This window comes from Pantherophis guttatus, chromosome 7 (assembly GCF_059756535.1).
Source record: "Pantherophis guttatus breed Tessera chromosome 7, ASM5975653v1, whole genome shotgun sequence".
NCBI lineage: Eukaryota > Metazoa > Chordata > Lepidosauria > Squamata > Colubridae > Pantherophis > Pantherophis guttatus.
Window position 1 is genome coordinate 28,286,564 of NC_142069.1, and position 22,066 is coordinate 28,308,629.

Here is a 22,066-nt window from a genome sequence, read left to right on the forward strand (position 1 = left end):
CCCATTTTCAAAGTTCTGATGGCTGAACCTTTCCTCGGCCTGTGATTGTATTTGGGCACTTGGCAACCAGCTCGCATTTAGAGCCATTTGCAGCATCCCATAGTCATTTCACTGTGATTTTTGGTGGATTTTGCTGGGTTCCAGCATTTACTTTTAGTTTTTGTCAAAAAGTAGCCATTACTGAGAACAGGCTTGCTTAATGGCCACCACTAAAAAGGTTGTAAAGTCAGGCGCAGTGCTGTAGTGACCTACTTAATGACCACTATTATGTGTGACTGTAATTCTGGGCTCAAATACAGTTATAAATTGAGAACAGTATCTATATCCTGAAAGGTTGAAAGGCTCGAGTCTTTCCCACTTCAAAACACTACTTGTTAGTTTTCATGATAAAATAAAAATGTTTTAAAAAAATTCATCCCAAAGAATACAACCATACAAAATATACAGGCAGTATAAATTTAAACAAATTATTTGCATAATTAAATTACACTAATTAATTTTATTAACTTGACAAGTATTTTAAGTTAATAAAAATACTGTTCTAGGAAAGACAAATATTCTCAAAATGAAGGAGCTGCAATTGCCCTTTTCCTCCTTGGAATTATTGTAAATGTCTGAATTAATATTTAAAGGTATTAAATGACTGAAGTATTTGGTAGCCTGAGAAGAACAGGATATATCACTGTTCTCTGTGGAATAGTAGCAAAATCTGACCTTTGGAAAAAAAGCCTTGCATAAGCATACAGTTCAAACCTTGCTTAATAAACCATATTAATATCCAATTAACTCCCAAAACAATTACATATTCATATTAATCTGAGTATCGGCCATGCAGAATATAAGTTCACTGAATATTCATGCTTGAGCTGGAGTGGATTATGTTCCATTCAGGTTATCTGTACTGATCATGCATATTTAGGAAATGGCAACAATATCTGGACAATAAGAACGGGCAAGAATGAAGATAGATGTAATATGGTAGAATAATGGAGGTAGCTTGGTATGAATAGTGTCATTAAACGAGGGTTATACTAGTTTCTGGCTTAGTAACAGAGCTAGTTCCTTCTCTAACACTGATTATATATAGTAGTGACCAAAATTGTGGAAACCTTTTGGGAAAAGTGTATTTTCTAAAACTAGCTAATAACTTTTTTTGGAGTGGTACCATAAAATTATATATCAATGGAAAGATAATTTAATCAAGAATGTAATGCAATAACTTTTATGAAGGATTTGCTAATAGAATAGCAGTTACAGCATAAAGAAGAAAAGTGAAACACGTAGAAAAAATGAGATATACAAAAATTATCAAGTCAGTTAATAGTTAGGTAACCTTTAGCGTGAATTCTTCCCATGGAGTGAACCAAGTCTTTTAATTCTGCAGCTGTTATAATATGAAACAAGATTGAATGATTGCTTCTATTAACTGGATTTTATTGCTGGGTCGCTTCTGACTAACAAGTTTCTTTAGTCGGCTCCATAGATTTTCAACTGAGTTAAGGTCTGAGCTAGTCCCAGGCCATTCCAGCAGTGGAATATGATTATCTTAAAACTCAAAGAAAAAAAAAAGTGGTGTTATTAGCCATAAAACCTCAAAAATGCACTTTTCCCAAAAGGTTTCCAAAATTTTGGCCACTACTGTAATAGCAGCGATGGGCAATTTGGGCTAGTATTCATATCATTATGAACAGCTGTTTCCCCATCTTAATAGCTTTCGGACTTGCTAGATTTTTTCTTCCCTAATTTTTTAGCCATGACAATGTCTGGCTGAGAATTTTGGGAAGTGTAGTTCATGAATCTGGAGGGCATCATATTGAGGCAGTGTGTGTGTGTCAGGAATCAAAGCAAAGATTTCTTACGTGGTCTGCTGAGACAGAAGATGATGGTGTATGAATGTCATTCATTCTATCCATCAAACAGAACGTATAAATAAGAAATGAGCTTGGATTATTTCCAGTTTGCTGCACACAACTCAATGGAAGTCAGAGTAATCGATGCATTGGAGGTAAAGGTTCAAAAAAGTGCAGACAGTATTCTTAACCTACTTTTACCTTAAAAATATGAAAAATACATAAAATAGGAAACACATGACTAAACTAAAGTGGAACATAGTGCAAACAGAAACTCTGCTAACATGCAAGAACATTCTGTCTTGAAATAAGCAGGCTGGCATTCAATGCCAGTTCTACAGAACACACTAATGATTCTAACAACAGTGCATCTTGAAAATCTGGTAGAAAAGGAGCCAGGCTCAGCTATTCATTCTTAATGGCCTAGAGACACTCTTCTCAAATGCGTAAGATTTCCCACATTAAAGTCTAATCTGTTCAGTCCCACCCAGAAAAGTAAACATTCATGTTCATAAAGATCTACAAATTTGTGCAAGAACATGGTACGGATGAGATGTGGTCCTCATCTAGGAATGATTAGGAATACTGGACGCTGGAGCTCCTTTGCAGATCTTTGCCATGGTATTGTGGCTGTAACACTTGTTAATTTTGAAATAGTTGGGTGGAAGCTAAAGTTCATCCTTTGTGCTTGTAAGATGCTGCAGCTGATGACTGGATATCTTTGCACTTTTCAGCAGCTGGTTGTGGGATTGCATAGTGCCACTCTCTTGTTCATCTTGCGACTTCATAGCTGCATGTTCAATCAGCTCTGCTGCTACTCTGTGATGCTGAAGATTTTCACTTCTCACAAGCCCTTGCTTTCTCATGTACCCTTGCTGGCAGAAGGGAGGCAGCCTCAAGTGAGTGAAGGCAAACAGAAAACAGGACTCTGTACAAACAGAGGGAAAAAGTGATCTCCATCTCATGCTTTATAGATTGTTCTATCCAAGAATTAAAACAGAATAGTAGTAAGCACTAATAGCATTTTCACCCTCCGATTATATTATGGTTCTTAGTTTGTAATTGATTTTCTAACTCTAGCAAAGATTCCCACAGTATGTGAATCAGCAACAATCTGAGTTCATTTAAGCCTCTATTATAAGGAAATGGGAAATATTGTTAGAGGCTAACCCACTCTGAGATATAATTATACACCATACCAGAAAAAGAATTAAACAATGGGTTGAGAAAAGTCTTCTGCCCGCTTAGAAGTAGGCTAAGTCTTTTTTCAAAAGACTCAGAAGTTCAACTTTAAAAAAATCAGTAACACAAGTTTCAAATCCTTAAGATTGTGAAGTGTATGGTCAATGCTCACTGGAATCTCATCATACAAAGGAGGTCTGGATAAATTTTGTTAAATACTTTGAAAGTAGCATCAGATTTTACATGGTATTTTGAGCCCATACTTAAAAGTGCCCATTTGGGGAAGAAGTTTAAAGAGTACAATCAAGTACCTTAAAACATCTAGAAGGCTTTTAAGTGACCAATTAAAACTGCCAAATTGTCTCTAAATGCAAAAGGACCCAGTTTTGTAGCTAATTTTATTCTTTAAGAGGGTTCTGGGGACACCCAAAAACGATACTGGTGGGCTACATGAAGCACCCCATAAATTGTACTTTTTGTTCTGATATAAAAACATGGACTTTGTTGTTTTTTAAATAGTTCTCTGACTTGTGGGTAGATTAGTTCATGTGCTATAAGTATAAAGCAACTAATGCTCACTGTAAACTATAGTAGCTGTATTTATATATTGTAATAGGTCCACATCAAACCAAGCATATGTGGCTTATTCATTTAGGATATATTAATAGACAATGTATAGGCAAAATTTGGCTCAACATGTTTGTGCTCTTTTCTCCCCAAGAGCTAAAACTAAGCAAAAACATATATGTGCTTCCCTGGGCAAAAAGACATGATGTTCTTTGCACATTTAGTGTTGACACTCTGGAGATGAATGAATGAGACCTGTGAGTTTACAATCTCCCTATAACAGGTACTGTGACCTTCTGGAGTCCTTGACTGAGAAGAGACATGCAAATATCTTTACTAGTATTTATGACACGTCTGAAAAAAACCATTTTGCCTTTAGCATGCTAATCCAGAGAATAAAGCTCTTGCCAGGAAATCCATGCAAGTTTAGTGCTACAAAGTTCTTAAATCCAGTTTTAATATGCAGTTCTCAGTACAAATATTTTAGTTGTTAAATCCAAATTGTCCTTTTTTAATCTTGTGCTCATTTCAGGTGATCATGGATTCACTGGCAATATCTTTGGTATTATTACCTTCCAAGGACTCCACAAAGATCAAGAGACTGACCCACTTTGATGAGGGATTATGTGTAAACATGGATCTCAGCTGAAAGGAATTTAATGGTTACCTGGCCTATCTGCCTGCTTCCATTCCCTATAGATTCATCCCTAACTAGTTCCCAGAATACCTGCATAGAATCTGCGCAAGTCAGTTTCAAGGCAATTCTCCAAGAAACGTCTCAGTGGGAGGACATGTGCATTTGGTGCAGTCCAGTCAGTCAGGAAATCTTCCACAATGTGATGGATTGCATCTGGGCGAGGCAAGGGCCAATCTGGAGGGCAAAGTCTCATTTCACGTTCTATTGGGAAGAAAGAGAGAGAGAGAGCACGCAAAGTAAAAGGCACACAAAGGAAAAGAATGGGCAAGAAACTAATTTGGGAGGCTTTAGAGAGTCTTGGATTGCAGAAGTTTTCTTTACAAGTTAGCATTCAACAACAAAAGGACAATTAAAGAAAAGAACAGAAGAGAATATTTGTAGCTCAGGGCTGAATTGTGGAGTCCTTGGTGCTCTCTGAGTTTGGTTGATTGTGTGTAGATGATTCATTACCTAATTAGATAACATCATTAGTAATGTTACATAATTGGGTAATGAAACATGTGCAAGTGAACGACCAAACTCAGAGTACCAAAGACTCCACAAACATTGTGTATTTTCCTAATGTGAGGCTGAGGACCTCCTTGCAAGCATGAGGTACTCTACGTTTTTTGGGGTTTTTCAGAGGCAACAGGAAAACTAAAAATGATGGCAGAGATCATATCACTAGAAAAGACAGTATTTTAGTGCATTTTGTCAGAGTATGTTTACCTGCCCCGCCTCTCAAGTTTGTTAAAATAGCATCCACGTATTATTTGGACTCATCTCAATAATGTGTTCAGCCAAATTGAAATTTGCATAACCCAACCAGTTAAAACGTACCTTATTTATATAGTTGTCATGGTACTCACCAAACCACTTTATAATTGACAGAAGACTATAAAGATATGTACACATTAAAAATTTGTATAATTGTTTCCAAATAAAATTGCTCATATTTACTGCTAGGGTTGCAGTTTGAGCCACTATTTGTCAGAATTTGATGGGGGGGGGGGCGCGGTTTGCCTTGGAGATTGTGAGGACATGGACAAAGTGTATAAGGATAAGGCCTATTCCCTTATTCCTCTTGACTGACTAAAATGTCTATAGCCAATATTTAAGGGATCTCATCAGTGCCTCATTATGAGAGGGATATGTTCTCCATGTGTTCCCAAGTGTCCCTTTTTTGGGGTGGTAGTGAAATTACTAGTTTTTAAAGAGTAAAATGATTGCCTTTAGTCTTGGAAGACCCTTGGAAAAGTCTGGGGCAAAGGAAAAGAATAGCTTGTAGTCATGAATCAATTTTTTATCAATCAAAAGCTGTCTGAAGAATAAACAGTAAAAGCACGAGAAATTTCTTCCGTTAAAAAACATATTATTTATAGTGTGTCCTGCACTGGGTAACAGGCCAACACCAGAACCAAAATCAACAAGTTCAAAATTATCAACAGTTAAAATATAAATAAAAACACACCCAAAGTGGTCAAAAGTCTCTGATCTGGTGTAGCCATTTTTGCTGTGTCTATCATTGTCTCCTTAATGCCTCCTGAATGCTAGCTATCCTATCTATATAAATCAACCCCAGCACACTATCAAACTATCCAAACCATACTAAATATAGTCACCTTTCTGACACTTTTAACGTTATATGAAACATTGTAATTAGTGGAGAAGGAATTAAAAAAAAAAATTGCTTACCAGTGGGAAGTTGCTTATAATAATAAATTACAGGATGCAGGAAGTTAGACTGCCAAGCGTGTTCTGGCTCTCCTACTGCACGGTTATAGTAGAAGACATCCTTGTCCGGACCAGAGAAATTCTTTCCATACTCCATTATAATGACAAAAAGTCCATCCTGCACCTTTCTTCCTGTGCGCCACTCCAGATCTTGTAGGACTCCAACTGGATACTCCTCCAGGTATTCAAATTTTGTAGCATTCCTAGGACCAATCAAAACAAATACATTTCAAATACAACAAGGCAAGTTGGCTAATACTGATGTGCTCAATTATCTGATTTTAAAAAAAGGATTTTTTTAAAAAATGGGATTGCATTTTCTATCATACCCAATTCAGCATTTGGAACTAATTTTAAATTCTGCTTTATTCCATGATTATCAAGCATCAGCTATGGTGGTACCCTTAGCTAAACTCTCTACTCCAAAGAGATCTGACCACTGTCAATTGTATGTTCATGATCTAAGGATTAGAGTATTTTAATATATATTACAAGGAACAGCTTGTAAAGTACAGAAAAACTTTGTTGATGCTCTTGCTTGAATCTTTTAGTTCATTCACCGAATTCTGAATTTGGCAGAACAAAAATGTGTGACTGGAATCAATCCCACTATATGAATAAACCTTTGCACTGATACATCCTTCTCAAAGGAAGAGTTTTAGAGCAATCCTCTTTAGCATTAAGGAGTGTTAATCATGAAAAAATCAATGTAACATGGTTAACAACTAAAATTGGAAAGACCAGGTTAAGTACTAAATCTAGTAATGAGTGGTGCTTTGGACCACCCAATCTACCTTACAGGATTATTACGGCAAAACTGGGTAGAATCTATTATTGGAGGAATAGAAAACTTACTTGTATGGATTTCCTTTTTCTTTTTTTCTGCCATGCAGCTCTTATGCCTCTCAGAATCTGCTTTCCAGATATTATAAACCCTTTAGAACAGAGGTCCCCAACCCCTGGGCTGTGGCTCCCTACTGGGCCATGGCCTATTTGGAACTGGGCTGTGCGAGAGGTAGGCTGGTGTGCACATGGATGAGCAGCTCCATTCACATGAGTGGCGGGCTGTGTGCACGCAGCTCGACTCATGCAAGTGGGAGGCCAATGTGCATGCACATGTGTAGCTCCACTGCTCACTTGGTCCGGTTTCCCTCCCCCCCCGCCCCCCAAGCCGGGCCGCCAAGCCACAAAGATTGGGGACTGCTGCTTTAGTGCAAGCTTAGAAGACTCATAGTGTCATGAAAGTGGCAGAAAGGAAGAAAAGAATGAGTTCCCTCTTGGTTATGCTTGGCATAAGTTCTACTCAAAGGAATTAACTGATTCCATTCACTGATTCTAAAGGAGAAAACCCCCTGAGTATCATTACTCACTCACTCTTTCAGCAAAATGACGTCTGCCAACACGCTAAACATCTGATAGAGCCCAGATGCCTCATTCACCCGTCTGACAATAGCATTTGTTAACTGCACAACAGGATAGTTGGAGGCTGGCCAGGGCACTTTGTGGTGACGGACTTCTAGTAAACGATGAACTGCACGGGCTGCATAATGGGGGAAGAACAAAAGAGGATATTATCATTTAATATTACATGCTAAGAGAACTGCCCTAATAATAAGACCACTGAAATGTGCAACAAGTGTGTTTTGGGCTACAGCCAAAAAGCTTACAACTATTTGGCATAGTTTCACACTATAGCAGGAAGAAGAAAAACACGGATAATGCTGTTACTAGATTATTCTTTGACTGTCCCACACTCTTGAAAGTACAAATTCAGATTTTTGAGTCTTTATTGGCCTTCACATCTGATTGATTTAGTAATATCACAACCACTGTTGGGAAGTCCTTCCGAAAACTGATGTGGGATGCCAGAAACTGTAGCTTAAAAATATCTGGAGAACCATAAATATTTCCTGATAGATACAGAAAATGCTTTTCTTTGTAGCAACAATGAGAAAGACTAGAGAAAATTTGATACAGTGGGTAACTGTTCTAAATGTACTACTTGAATGTTATTTTTCCTTTCCTACCCGTTTTCTTTTATGGCATATATTACCCAATAACCGAGGGAGCTTCACAGGTCCACTGTGACTGGGTTGATGATACGCACAATGGGAAACAGGCCCAGAAATTTGGGGGCTAACTTATGGCAGGGTACCTTGAGCTGTAAGTATTTGGTGGAGATGTATACCTGTTCACCAACTTGGAACGCGGCTTGAGGACTGCACTTCTTGTCGGCTTGAGCCTTATGGAAATCTGCCGCTTTTTGTAATGCCCTTCGCACGTTTCCCCACACCCGTTGCAGGTCGTTCAGCCACTTGACCAGGCTATTGGTTGCAGGGGTTTCCCGAGGGCATTCTGGTATGGGGACAAAGTCTATCCCGTTTGCTACCCTAAAGGGGGTAAACCCTGTGCTACTATGCACTGTTATTTTTTTTTAAAATTTGATTTATATGCCGCCCTTCTCTGGAGACTCAGGGCGGCTTACAATGTGCTAAGCAATTATATAACAATTATTATAGGCTAGCTCTGCAAATGGCTCCCAGAGGGGCTAGGTGTAAGCAGTGGGGGCCCTGAACCTGCAGCCATTGAGGATCTTTTCCACCACTCCTCTGGAGAGCCCTCTCTCTGACCAACATCCCTCGCTATGTCCTCCCGGACGAGCCCCCAAAGGGGACGAGTGGAAGACTGCATTTAATTGCCCATTGGGTAGTTATCAGTTCAGAGTAATCCCTTTGGACTGCAAGGGCTCCGGCAATTGATAAATGAGGTCTTGCATGAACACCTGTATAAGGGGGTGCTCATTTACCTCGGTGACATCCTGATTTACACCAAGACCATGGACAAGCACATCCAGTTGATGCGCCAGGTCCTGAAGAAACTGCTGGCGGCAAATTTATATGTAAAATTGACATGACTGTCATGTTCCGTAGTTCAGCATCAAGAAACCTCAGACAACACAGTTCAGTTTGAAGCGTTTATCTGCTCGTGGCTGGCCGTTTTGGGGCTGACATTGTAATTTAGATATTTTTACAATACGTAAAAAAAACATTTGGCAGGCTAATGCTTATATGTTGCATTATACTAATTGGCTTTTGAAGCTGAATTTTTAGTTGTGTTCTTCATTTGCATTTGCTACTTTCATATACTTTCATTATACTTTTGTATAATAGAAAAGGTATTGCTGAAAAAACGCAGCATGTTATTTCTGTTGATAAACGGGGAAAAAAAAGGAATAATTTGCTTAAAAGAAAAAAAAAAATAGATGGGCTGCAAATGCCACAACGTCACTGCTGAGCTTGTTCACATTCACTTTCTCCCCATGTCCAAAACTCACCTGTGTATCGGAAGCCATGAATAAAACCACCAGCAGATTTCCTAAAATCCACTGAATGGCTTGCAGTTCCGAGAAGAAAGAGGCCTCGAGTAGCTTTGGCTTCATAGCTGGGCTTGATCAAAGGATACTTCTTCTTACTGCCTTTGCCATGCATCAAACCAACAGATCTGGGAGGGGAGAGGGGAAGAGAGAAATGCATCGAGAATGGAGCCTGGCTGACTTCACAGATTTCAATAGAAGGGGCAGTATATGAGATGAGCTTTGATCTTGAGACCATCTACATGTTAAAAGGCTCAGAAAATATCCCTTTCCCAATGACACTCATCCTCGGCATAATGCAACTATCTAAAAGTATGTTTAAGACAGAAAATATCAACAGTGTTACTTTGGGTATCCTTATGCCTGAGCTGCAGGTCTTTCTTTACAAGTAGTCCTTGACCTATAACCACAACTAGGGCCAAAATCTCAGTCAGTGAGTAAAGTGGTTGTTAAGCGAGATGCCCATGTGACTGCTTCTCTCAATGACTGCAATGCTAGCATTCCTGGTTATGGTTTATTTTATTTTAATTTTATTTATATGCCGCCCTTCTCCGGAGACTCAGGGCGGCTTACAATGCGTTAAGCAATAGGCTTCATACTTTTGTATATTTATACAAAGTCAGCTTATTGCCCCCACAAACTGGGTCCTCATTTAACCTACCTTAGAAAGGATGAAAGGCTGAGTCAACCTTGAGCCTGGTATGATTCAAACCTGCAGAAATTGCTGTGTTAATAACAGGGTGCATTAAACCACTGTACTACCAAGGCTCCTATCAAGGTTGTTAAGTGATCTCTTAGGTTGTAAGTAGATGGTATTCCCTGCCAAAATCCAAGCAGGATTTTCAGCACCCAAGTGAAGAGATGTGAGTTCAGCCTGCATGGGGCTCCTAGAACTTCCCACACTTGCCTGAGGCAGCCCCCATTCCTTACTTTACCCAGCTGACCTGCCACTCAGATTTCAGCTCCCTCTTATTTCTGGGACCTGACTGAAAGAGCTGCCTGCCAAAGGAGGGACTCTAGAGAGCTATAGTCTAATTTCTTGACAACAAGACATATCATAATTTGGGCACAGAACCCAAGCATATCCACACATTGCTGCCCTGAAATTAAACAGAATTATGATGCAATTATATTCAGATAGGTGCACCCTAACTGCAGAGCTACTGGCTTTTTAAAGGAGAACAAAGCAAGTCTCATATGTGACACAATAACCTTGTTCTATTTAAATCATTTAAACCAATAATGGAAGCCAATTAATTGTTATTTTAGTTTAGACTGAATTAAGGGATAGCAACAACAAAATGGTTGCATGAAAACAGAGATAGAAGAACATCTTACTGCTTATGCAGTCCCAAAAGGATAAAAGATAATGTCACGGGAATAGCTAAGCACTTCATTTTACTATGAGAGCTTTAGTCTCTCCAAACCATTTTACTATGGAACTAAGTTTGCAAACGTGAAATAGTGAGAGCCCTGGTGGCGCAGCAGACTAAAGCACTGTTATTAACATCAGCTGCCTGCAATTACTGCAAGTTCGAATCTCACCAGGCTCAAGGTTGACTCAGCCTTCCATCCTTTCAAAGGTAGGTAAAATGAGGACCCAGATTGTGGGGGCAATAAGATGACTTTGTATAAATATATACAAAAGTATGAAGGCTATTGCTTAACGCATTGTAAGCACCCTGAGTCTCCAGAGAAGGGCGGCATATAAATAAAATAAATAAAATAAAATAAAAATAGATTATTATAAAGTACTGCAAATATTACATTTAATAAAAAATGGAACGCATTTTGCATGACATTTTGTTTACTTGAGGCTCAGAAAATTCCATCCATGCCACATACCTATCTATACATATCAACCCTCCCAAACATCCTATCCCTCTGTCACGTTAGAATTAATCCCACCTTACTTGTTGAATATGGAAAAGTCAAACTTCCAACCCAGGCAGCGAATGGCACGGTCATAAGGTGCCCGAGTGGCAAAGTTGTCTAATTCATCCTGTGGAAGAGTGACAGATTCTGGGTCACTGCTATTGCTGTTCTCCAAGTAGAACCGAAGGGTGATATGCAGCTTTCCTTTTCTGTCTTTGATGAGAACTAAGTCTTCTAGATCCCCCTCTATAAGTCCATCCAAAGATTTTAACTGGTATGTATCTAAGAGCCCATTGTTAATTGCTCTAAGGAAGAAAGGAAAAAAACAATAGGTGGGATGTAAATTTTACATGTCATATTTAGAAAAATGGCTGTCACTCATTGTAGCAATTCTAGATTAAATATAGAAGCTCTCTGGCTAAGTATGAAGCAATTTCCTGTGTTGCTATTATGTTCTACATTAGTTTTAGTATTTTGATGGAGAAGACATTACTTTTGTTTTGCTTCAAATTATTATATTTTCTTTTGTAAATATACTAGGAAGATGATTAACAAATATAACAAAACAGAATGCCTTGTGGAACACCAGAAAGAATAAGTGAGGGAGCAGTCTTTGTTTTATTTTTTTCATATTGGGAGGGTTTACAATCACTTGTTATAATCAAAAAATTACTTCCTGAACGTACTCAACACTAAAAAGTCGTGAATGGCCATCTTTCTGTAGGGTAGGGGCTAAGGTACTAGATTAAAGGTTGGTAGGTTCTAATCTTCCTTTAGAAGCTATCTGGGTGACTTTGGGTTAAACACTCTTTCTCAGCCCTAAACAGGGAGGTTGAAAATCATAGTCTACCATTGGATCAATGTGATAGATTTATGGTCCATAACATTAAATGAAGAGGGCTTCATCCTGCAGCAGACTGATTTGAATTCATCATCATAATCTCAAATCCCCAAAATGTCAACTTTATGTCTTACTGAAATCAAGCATATCTCACTTACAGGTCTATACTTGCTTACGCCATGCTTCTTTCACAAATATTCCATGTCTTGTTCCTTGAAGACCAAAAATAAAAGGTCCATTCTATAACAAACCGCAGTGACCAAAATGCTTCTGCCTGGTTCTTCAAAGAGTTGCTGATCTATTTATTCTAAGCAGCTAAAAGAGGGACAGGCATGAAAAGGGAGATGGGGCTTGGAATGATGATACCGGGCAGGACTGTTAACAAAATAGATGCCGTATATGGACTAGTTGCTAGAGAAAAAGTGGGCAAAAATGGGCTGCTTGGCATATGGCAGTCTGAGCTATTAGCCTACATAACACTCCCCACAACTATCTCAGGTTGGCCTGGCTGTTCTTCTGAAATAATGTTACGTTCTACTCAAACCAGGACAGAGGGGCAGAGTTAATCTCTGTTTACCAGACCAACCAAAAAGATGTGCCTAATTGCAGGGTTTTTTTCAAAATGGTAGGAAACTCATTATTCCAACATAAATTGCGAGATGAATTCTGAAAAGCATAGTCCTTCTAGAAAATTCCTGATTTCTCTCCTTAACAGCTTTTTCTTCAGAGTCAGCAAAGGTATAGGAATCCGTTATTTTTTATACGATGCAAACCAAAAAGCGCACTTAATCTAGAAAATGTAGTTATTATTTGAAAGGAAAATAAAGCTGAGTACAATTGAAAGGATATCTTGGACTTCATGAAAGACTTTAATGAACAGAGAGTAATAATAAGTAGGATTCTGTTGCTGGAAAAGTTAATAGGAAGAGGAGCTCAAAGTGGGTGGAGTTCCTAAAAACCGAGTGAATTACAGACACAATTGAAAGCAATTCCAGCAAGGAAAAAGTGCAATCCAGCAGAAGACAATGATATGGCTGCACAAAAGGTTTACTAAGATCCAGAAGCAAGAGCAAGAGGTATATGGGAAATGGAATGAGGGGCAGATTGCTAAAGAATGATAATTACACAACAGTCCAGATTATAGAAATATTAGAAAGGCTAGAATTCAAAATGAATCAAGCTTGATTCATTAAACCAAACTAAAGCATTGCCTCAGATATGTTTAACTTAAATGTAGAGAAAAGAATTGATATAATAAAAAAGATGGCAAAATATTAATAGGTTACAATGAAAAAGCAAAACAATTTGATTTCTAATTTGGTTTCTCTAACAAGAGGGTATGTGTTCCACCAGGCAATTATAAGAAGCAGAATAAAGAAGCAGCATTAAGACCAATCAAAACATGATCGGGGAATCCACTTTTCTCTTAATTAGTTTAATTATGTGAGGCCAGATTAATTGAAATTTAGGGTAATAAAGATACTTGAAAATACTGTAATGCTTTTTGGCAAGAATATGTCTTGCCCAACTAAACTTATTTTGTGATCAGTTATCTTTCTTAATATGCTAGAGAAATACTGTAGACATATATCACACAATATTTTGGTTTAGCAGAATATTTGATAGAATGCCTCAGGATATTCTGATTAGGAACCTAATTAAAACGGAGGTGCATCACATGACCTTGAAATGAATATACAGCTATTTCAAAATTCATATTCAAAGTGTGCTAATCAATAGTTTCCTGTTAAACTGGAGGAAGAGACCAAGTGGAGGGCAACAAGATTCAATCCTGGGTCCTGAACTCTTCAATATTTTTATTTGGAATTTGAATGAAACACATTTAAAAATATGTATCTTTCATCTCTGAATATATGTAACAGTTCATATGAATATGAAGTCTTACCTCAGATCTCCAACGTAATGAGTAGCCCAAGAAAGACGAACTCGAGATCGGCCTACCATGTGTACAAAATTGGTGACACCCAGAATGTTCTCTGCTGTTTCAAAGGCAGAATTTCCCCGACCCAAGATCAATACAGACTGTCCAACAAAATCTTTTGGATTGATTGACACAGATTCGTAACCTTCAACATATTCTGAACCTGGAAAGTTTACCTTGTGAGGAACCCACATACCCGTGGCCACCAAAAGAACACTACAATAGAGAAAAAACATTTTGATTAGGGTCAGTCACTTTATATGTCAAAATATCTTTCTCTAGTACTATTTACATGCTTCACAAAATCACCAAACTCTTATCTCAGCAATAAAGTTTTGCAGCAAAAAACTGTGATTTATAAAGAGAGAAATCCAAAACTACCAAAATTAGCTCTCAGGTAGCCATTTTTACTTATCAATTTAGTGGGAGAGAAAAAGCAAAAGATCATACTATAGCAATTACTAGAAACAGGCTGAAAAGAGCATTTTCATACTGCAGTATATTTTAATGGAATGAAAATCTATGTTGAGACTACTAAGAGAGTTTGATTAGAAAACTATATTTTCTACTATATTTTCCATTCTCTACTTCTAAAAACATTTGATGTGATTATACTGAAAGTTTTGTTGCTACAATGGCAAATAGGGCAAACAAAACCAGAAAGATGCCAAAACAGGCAACGTAACTGATCCAGCATGTTTGAAGCACCTTTAATTACCGTATTTTTCGGAGTATATGATGCACCTTCCCCCCCCAAAGGAGGTGAAAATTTAGGTGCATCTTATACACCGAATGTAGCCCTGCCCACCCACTTGCCCCCACCCTTTGGCCTCTGCTTTGCAGCAGTTACCTCCTTGCAAACAGCAAGAAAAAACAGCTCCTTTCAGCTTCAGCACAGGCTAATTAGCACAAGTTGATTGGATGGCCTCCCGACTCAGCTGATTTGCTCTCAGCTGTTTTGTGCAGGGCTCTGCTGCTTGCCCCTTGTGCTAATCAAGCTATGCTGAAAATGAAAATGAAAGTAAAGCAGGCTGTTTGCTATAAGGAGCAAAATTGCTCAGAGGCAGAGGGAGATTTCTTTTTCTTCTTTTCCTCATCAAAAAAGGTAGGCGAGTCTTATACTCCAGTGCGTCTTATACTCAGAAATATACAGTAGTAGAAAAGATAAGAGTTCAGTTACTGGTACAAGAAAAGGGAAAAATTTGCTCAGAGGGATAATACAAGACTTTACAAAATTATAAACTATACAGAAAAAGGGAAGAATCTTTCTCAATCATGTTACCTACTTAACAGATTTATATGCTTCCCACTCTCAGTAACTATATAAAGTCTTACTATAGATAAGTTGATAACTCTTGATAAACAAATCTATGTGAGAGTGGCACAAAGTGTCCTACTGAGGAACTCACTGCACAGGATGGACTGTACAGGAGCAGACAGATCTAATTGTCATTTGAAACTAAGCCATGTAATGCTTCATATACCACAGGACGGACCTTGAATTATGTCCCACAAGCAATCAGTGCAGCTATTTCAACATGAGGATAATTTGGAATCTCCTGGATTGCTCACCATGCCTGTTGCTGCATTTCAGACCACCTAGACTTTCTGGAATGTCTTAGAATAAATCAACCAGCTCACATCTCACGGACAGCAGATCTGTCACCTCCAGCAATGTGTCCATATTCCAAATGGACGTCTGTAGGGAAAGCTATGTTGGTGCGTGAAGGAATGGAATAGGGGAGTGTTTAGATTACCCAGCTGTATCTTGAAAGGGTCTCCCTAAAATATGCACTGGCATCTAAATTATCTTCCGTCCCCAAAAGATGGTTTATGCATGCACGATACTAATAATCAAGAACACCTGCATTTTTACTATGGGAGCACTCATGCAATATGACATTTTTTTAATGAACAGATGAAGTTTTTCATCTCTTACCTGCATTTGTAATTCTTAGCATTTTGGTCTCTGAGGATGAAGTAATGACCATTCCAAGCCTTGGGATCTTTTTCCAGCATCACAAGTACAATGGATGTGTTATAGTGCACATGGAGGGCTAGTTTGGAAGCAAAATCAGCCAGATAATGCACCATAGTATCGGCATCAGGGAAGAAATCCTGAGAGTAGTGTCGAAAAAGCAGTTGGTTATTGTGGCTAAGCAATGAGTTCCAATCATGGCGAAGGTTGAATTCACTGTTTGATTTGCCCGTGTAACGTTTATTGATGCTGATCAATTTTCGATGACGGGGATACAAGGTGAAAAAGTGCCCTGGTGTATTTCTACGTTCAAAGACAACGTAGTTCCGACCTTCATGTTGAAGGAAATAGGCCATCTGCAAGCCTGAAGGGCCAGCCCCAATAATACAATAGTCATGGTAGAGAAAGTCATTCGACCAGGAAGAGGCAAAACACAAGGCAAAGATGAGCAGAAGTTCTTGCACACACTTCAGAAACGATAGCACCATGTTGCTGGTAAGGTGGCTAACTTTGTTCAAGGCACTTTTGAGAACTGACAAGGCGAGAAAAAGAAAAACATTCACCAAGATTTTTCACACATAACATTAGGCCATGGTTCACTTATCTACACGTTACAGAATATTTATTCAGTGCATATACTTCTTTTCTGCTCGCCTAGCTGGATTCTTGTGCAACAGTAAGCAATGTACCATGGCTGCCAAATTAGAAGGAACAATTTAGCAAGTTGTGCCAACCCAAACAAACCACATTATGGCTTAGTGCAATGTGTGAATCCAGACAGTGTCTATTCCCCCCCACCCCCAATCTCTGAGGTTTAACCACAAAGTCTTACTCAATTCCATTCCAAGAAGGTGGAAAAGGATAACTAAATATCTCTTTTAAAGACTGTATTATCTCTAAGACCATTGCCTAACTGGAATACAAGACAAAACTGGATTGCTCTGGGCCATTGTGGCAAGCTCACATATTTTGTTTGTGCAGTCATTCCTCAGGTTCCTGTAAGCACATCTCTTATACTAGATTGCTGGGAGAATAAACTCTCAAGGGAGTTATCATTCCAGATTGCTCATATAAAGTCAGATCACTGGCCTGAACAATTTTTACCTACTTGCACACTCCAGCAGCTCTCCGAAGTTCTTTGACAAAAACCATTATTCACTGGCAGCATCTTGGCCAGACAGAATGGATAGAATAGTATCCATCACCCTTGAACTTTGTGAGAAAAGAAAACTATTCTTTTAGGAATGAGGGAGGGTGAGAAAGGACACAGGAACTATAGAAAAGGCTGCCCAGCCTCCCTGATGTCTGAATCCAAGCTTTGATTACATCGGAACTTTACTGAATTTCATTTTATTTCTATATGTATATTTATACATGCTCAAGCATGAATAGAATAAAAAATATCAATATAAATTTAGTACAAGAAAAGCATAACAATGTGACAAAAATGTTACAGCCTTAATCAAGGAATTCCTAGAAAAGGTTTGGATTCAATAATTTAGTCAGGAAAAAAATGGCTTTCCATTTCTGTAAAAAAATCCTGCTCTTCATTTTCATTGTGTGGTTAATAAGAAACAGAAGCAAAATTTTTAATTTGGTAGTGGTGGATGGGGAACAACTTTTTATTTAGTATCCCTTCCCAAATGCCATCACTCTGCTTAACAAGCCATCAGGGGCCCTGAGCCACCAGGAGCCTGGTGGCTCAGCAGACTGATAGCATTGTGATTAACACCAGCTGTCTGCAATTACTGTAAGTTCGAATCTCACCAGGCTCAAGGTTGACTCAGCCTTCCATCCTTTCTAAGGTAGGTAAATTGAGGACCCAGTTTGTGGGGGCAATAAGCTGACTTTGTATAAATATACAAAAGTATGAAGGCTATTGCTTAACGCATTGTAAGCCGCCCTGAGTCTCCGGAGAAGGGCGGCATATAAATAATAATAACCCCCCCCCCCAAAAAAATTACCATAATTCCCACAACACTGTCAAATAATTTACTAAGACTGTATTACTATTCTTCTTCTCTTCCTTACTAGTATCTATTGCTTCCCACTTACTACTATAACCATGTTGCTTGTATCTTTCAAATTATATTGTTTTTATTTGTTGCCTAGTACGATTTGATAGCTTATTAGTAACCTTGACTATCACTAAGGGTTGTATCTTTCTATTCTCGATGAATGTATTTTATTCTCCTTATGTACACTGAGAGCATATACACCAAAGACAAATTCCTTGTGTGTCCAATCACACTTGGCCAATAAAGAATTCAATTCAATTCAATTCAATTCAATTCAATTCTATTCTATTTCTATTCTTATCATCAGAGAAAAAACATCCATATATAAGACCAAGTAATATGTTCGTTAAAAGCTGAAGCAGAACTTGACTCCTGGTTAATATTTGCACACACCACCTTGTTATTATCCTGTCAACAACATGGAAATGGGTGGTCTTGTCTTCTTCCAGGACAGTTTTTTTTGAAAAGTTCGAGGTTTTAGCTTTGGGGCTTCCTGCAGATCTCCCTTTCAAGTCCTAAGCAGGCTGTTTATAGTTTTAGCCAAATGCTGCCACCTGGTGTGATAATTTCTTTACTAGGACTAAACCTAAAACATCTAAACATGATGTAGAAGCCTTCAAGTGCTCTAGAACTCTTCGGGGAGGTTTTGATGAATAGAAAACCCTGTATATCCATTATTTAGCTTAGCCTAATTACAGCATTACCCAGCTAATGAGTTTGAATTATTTTCCCCATAGACCAACAGCTTCTTAGAAAAAGGGACGCTGCTGGGCGTTTGGGAAGAAAAGGCCAGTAAGAAATGCGATTTCAGCATGAACTGAACCTACCTCGACCTGGCGTCTTCCAACAGCGTTATGGGAATCGTTTGAACATGTTTGCAAGCCATCTAGAAGGAGGGAGGGGACGGAGGGGCTGAAAAGGATCCCCAAGGCTGGCAATGCCTGATGAAGCCAACGCGAGCAAGTCCTCCTCGGATTCCGACGGCTTAGAAACAACGCAGCGCGTCTTGTGGACCTCAGCTGCAAACAGTCACAAAGCTGAAAAGGGAAAAAGGACGCGACCGGCAGCCCGCGAGATGGGCGGACATAACTGAGGTCTCCGTTGGCAGCGGAGATGCTAGTGAAGGCTCAGAGACACTAGTCTAGTGGATACATGCAGCAAGGGTCGCCCGGACAGCGTCGTCGAGGCCATGGATCTCCGGATATCTTCCCAAAGCAGAAACAGCCCGAAGGCAGCCCGGGGCTCCACCACCTCGCTTCGCGCGCCTCTTACAGCGGAGCAAGCTCAGGCAGCTTCCAGGCAGCCCGAGGTCCACATCACGTGACGCCGTGTTCCGAGCAGACGCCAGGCCCTCCTCTGCCTCATTGGAGTCTCAACCTCACCCCCCCCCCGCCCCTCAGTCATGTGGTCCCATGAAAATGGCGAGCTTCGTTTTATTTGAAAGCAGCAGGCGCCAAAATGTCCGTCTCCGAGAGTTCCAAGGCTTAGGAGCGTGGAAAGCTTCCTTCTGTTGGAAGGGAAAAAAAAGAAGCCTTTCCCCTTTAAGGATTGTTGGAAGGCAGAGCTTTCCCTTCTTGGATTCAAAACTCCCTGCTGGGAGATTACTTCGCCAATGATTGGAGGTCAGCTGCTTGAGAGCAGAATTAGTTTATTGTTTATAGGAAGGCAGGCAAGAAACAAATACAAGCACAGCGTTCCGAGGCTACTGTTTGAGTTGTAAGAAAAACCCTTTTTTATATCCTAAAACGTCTTTTGATTTTCTATGTGACCCTTTAAAGTCTTTTGAAATTCTTTTGATTTGGCATGTGAATCCTTTGATTCGTGTGTGTGATTGTTGTATGGTGTTTAAATCCTGCTTTTTTGTGAGTGGGTTCTTCCGTCCTGGATCTGGCAAATAAGTAATTGTTTTATAGTCCAATCTCTTGTTTTTCCTAGCCCTTTGTAGTTGTTCGTTCCCTATAATTAATCAGTTTGCTATTACTGTGTTTTAGTGAATATCTCCTTTTCTCCTGTGTTTAAAATTCTAATTACTTTGGCTTGATTTCTTTTCCTTTTTGGGTGTTTGCTTTCTTCTGTGTCCCATACCTGTTTGGATGTTGCAGGCCCCTGTAATTTTGTCCTTCCTTCGTTGTGGAAAATAGGGTGGCTTCAGCTTCTTAATGGCCCATTGACAAAGGTGGGGGGCTGAAACTTCTGCCTGAGTTTCTGCTTATTTTCTTTTAGGGGAATTTTCCTGCTCTTTTAATATTTTTTGAGTTTCTTTTCCTTTTTCTAGGAGAAGAATGAATCATATCTTCCAACACTTCCCACAAAATGCACGGTGAAATATGAAAAGTGCAGTTAAAACACACGGCCCAAGGAATTAGATGCGAATAGAGGAGATTAGGAGGTAAATACAGTAGCACCCACCCTTAAAATCCTAGGCAAAACGTCAGTCCTAAAATCTGTTCACCCGCCTGGGTGGTTTGCAAAGTAACTTACTGCAAATTATCCATCTGTTAGCCTTTGTGGGTCTGTGAAGCCTTGCTTTGTATTATAATTTGCCCCGTGACCTATTTTCTGGATGAAACACTGAAGGCGAGATATTTAAGGGCCAATGTTGAGGGCGGCAGACAGACTGCAGGTTTGCAGAATCCAACCTGAATTTTGCTTTGTTACTACCTCCCCCGTTTACCGGTGATATACATGGTTGAATTGGATTGAAAGAATAGATGGGCAATTGAAATTGAATCTTATGAGGAAAATGTTTTATTTTAATCATAATCATCCCAGATTCTATATTCCCAAATTAACTTGATTTCTCTTACTGTCTGTTATCTTTCAACCATTAACCAAAACCCATGATCCATTGAATCTAGACAATTAAAATTGACCTGATGACTGTCACATACTAGAAAAAGCACATCGGCAACCCAGGCCCCACAAGCTCACACCAAGGACCAGTCCCCCTATAAAAATTAGAATCCCATTTTTTCTCTGTAGTCCAAAAACATTTGGGAATAAATGGATCTCTTTTCTCACAATATGTCTGGATTTTACTTTTTAAAGTTTTTGTGCCACCCTGGCTCTTGGAATGCCCAAATTATTCTAACACATAGTTCATAAATCACTTAACACTTGTGTCTGCTTTTTTAAGGGAGAGAAGTGTTTTGGACGGTTATGGATGTTATCGGAAATAGAAAATTACTTCATATAAAAGCATAAAGACAGAAATGGAATTAAAAGCTAGAATTTATACTTTCTAAAAAAAGGTCAATTTTTCTTCTTAGCAGGCTTAAGGAGAACCCTATCTAAAATACATCACCATCAGTCTTTATTTTCTCAGATATTGGTTGCTACTTCTGCTGTTTTTCTAGCATCCAATCATTTAGCCAGATGAAAAGTACTGGGAACCTTTGATTGCAACAAGTTAGATTCAATTGAGCTGTCATTTATTTCTGAGAACTGCCTGGACAAATGCTGGCAGTCTTGAAGCACTACCCCCACCCCCCTTACACATCTAGCAATAATAACACATAGCTCTTTTGAGGATATTCCATTAGTTTGCTTGACCTTATCCATACATACCTACCAGTAGTGGGTTGCAAAACCTGTCGCTACCGGTTTGCTAATGCTCATGTGATGCTTCTGCACATGCACAGAAGCGTATGGCACAGGTGGGTAGAGCCTCCCGCCGCCACCACTGGTTCGCCGATCCAGGTAGAACCGGTAGCAATTTACCACTGATACCTACTGACTTCCATTCTCTCAATCACATCAAAATACACTGCTCAAAAAAATAAAGGGAACACAAGCAGAAGACATCCGAGATCTGAATGAATGAAATAGCCTTGTTAAATACTTTGTTCGTTACATAGTTTTGTGTTCCCTTTAGTTGTTTGAGCAGTGTATAAACTACTGTATGTAAAGAACAAAGTATTTAATAAGGCTGTTTCATTCATTCAGATCTCGGATGTCTTCTGCTTGTGTTCCCTTTATTTTTTTGAGCAGTATATTTTCTTTAGCCTATCCTCTTGCATCATGAGACCAA

The 22,066-nt window shown here is 39.1% G+C and overlaps 1 protein-coding gene across 1 annotated transcript; it reads right to left on the reverse strand.

Annotated features, from left to right (window-relative positions):
• Positions 1-479: 479 nt before the first annotated feature.
• FOXRED2 (FAD dependent oxidoreductase domain containing 2) lies at positions 480-19,522 on the reverse strand. Its single transcript, XM_034403446.3, has 9 exons — positions 18,864-19,522; positions 15,980-16,550; positions 14,005-14,256; positions 11,296-11,562; positions 9,344-9,510; positions 7,384-7,549; positions 5,971-6,212; positions 4,327-4,497; positions 480-2,778 (listed from the first exon to the last, which is right to left on the reverse strand). Exons 2-9 carry the CDS (start codon positions 16,504-16,506, stop codon positions 2,519-2,521), a joined length of 2,052 nt encoding a protein of 683 aa, XP_034259337.2. The 5' UTR covers positions 16,507-16,550; positions 18,864-19,522; the 3' UTR covers positions 480-2,518.
• Between the last annotated feature and the right edge of the window lie 2,544 nt (positions 19,523-22,066).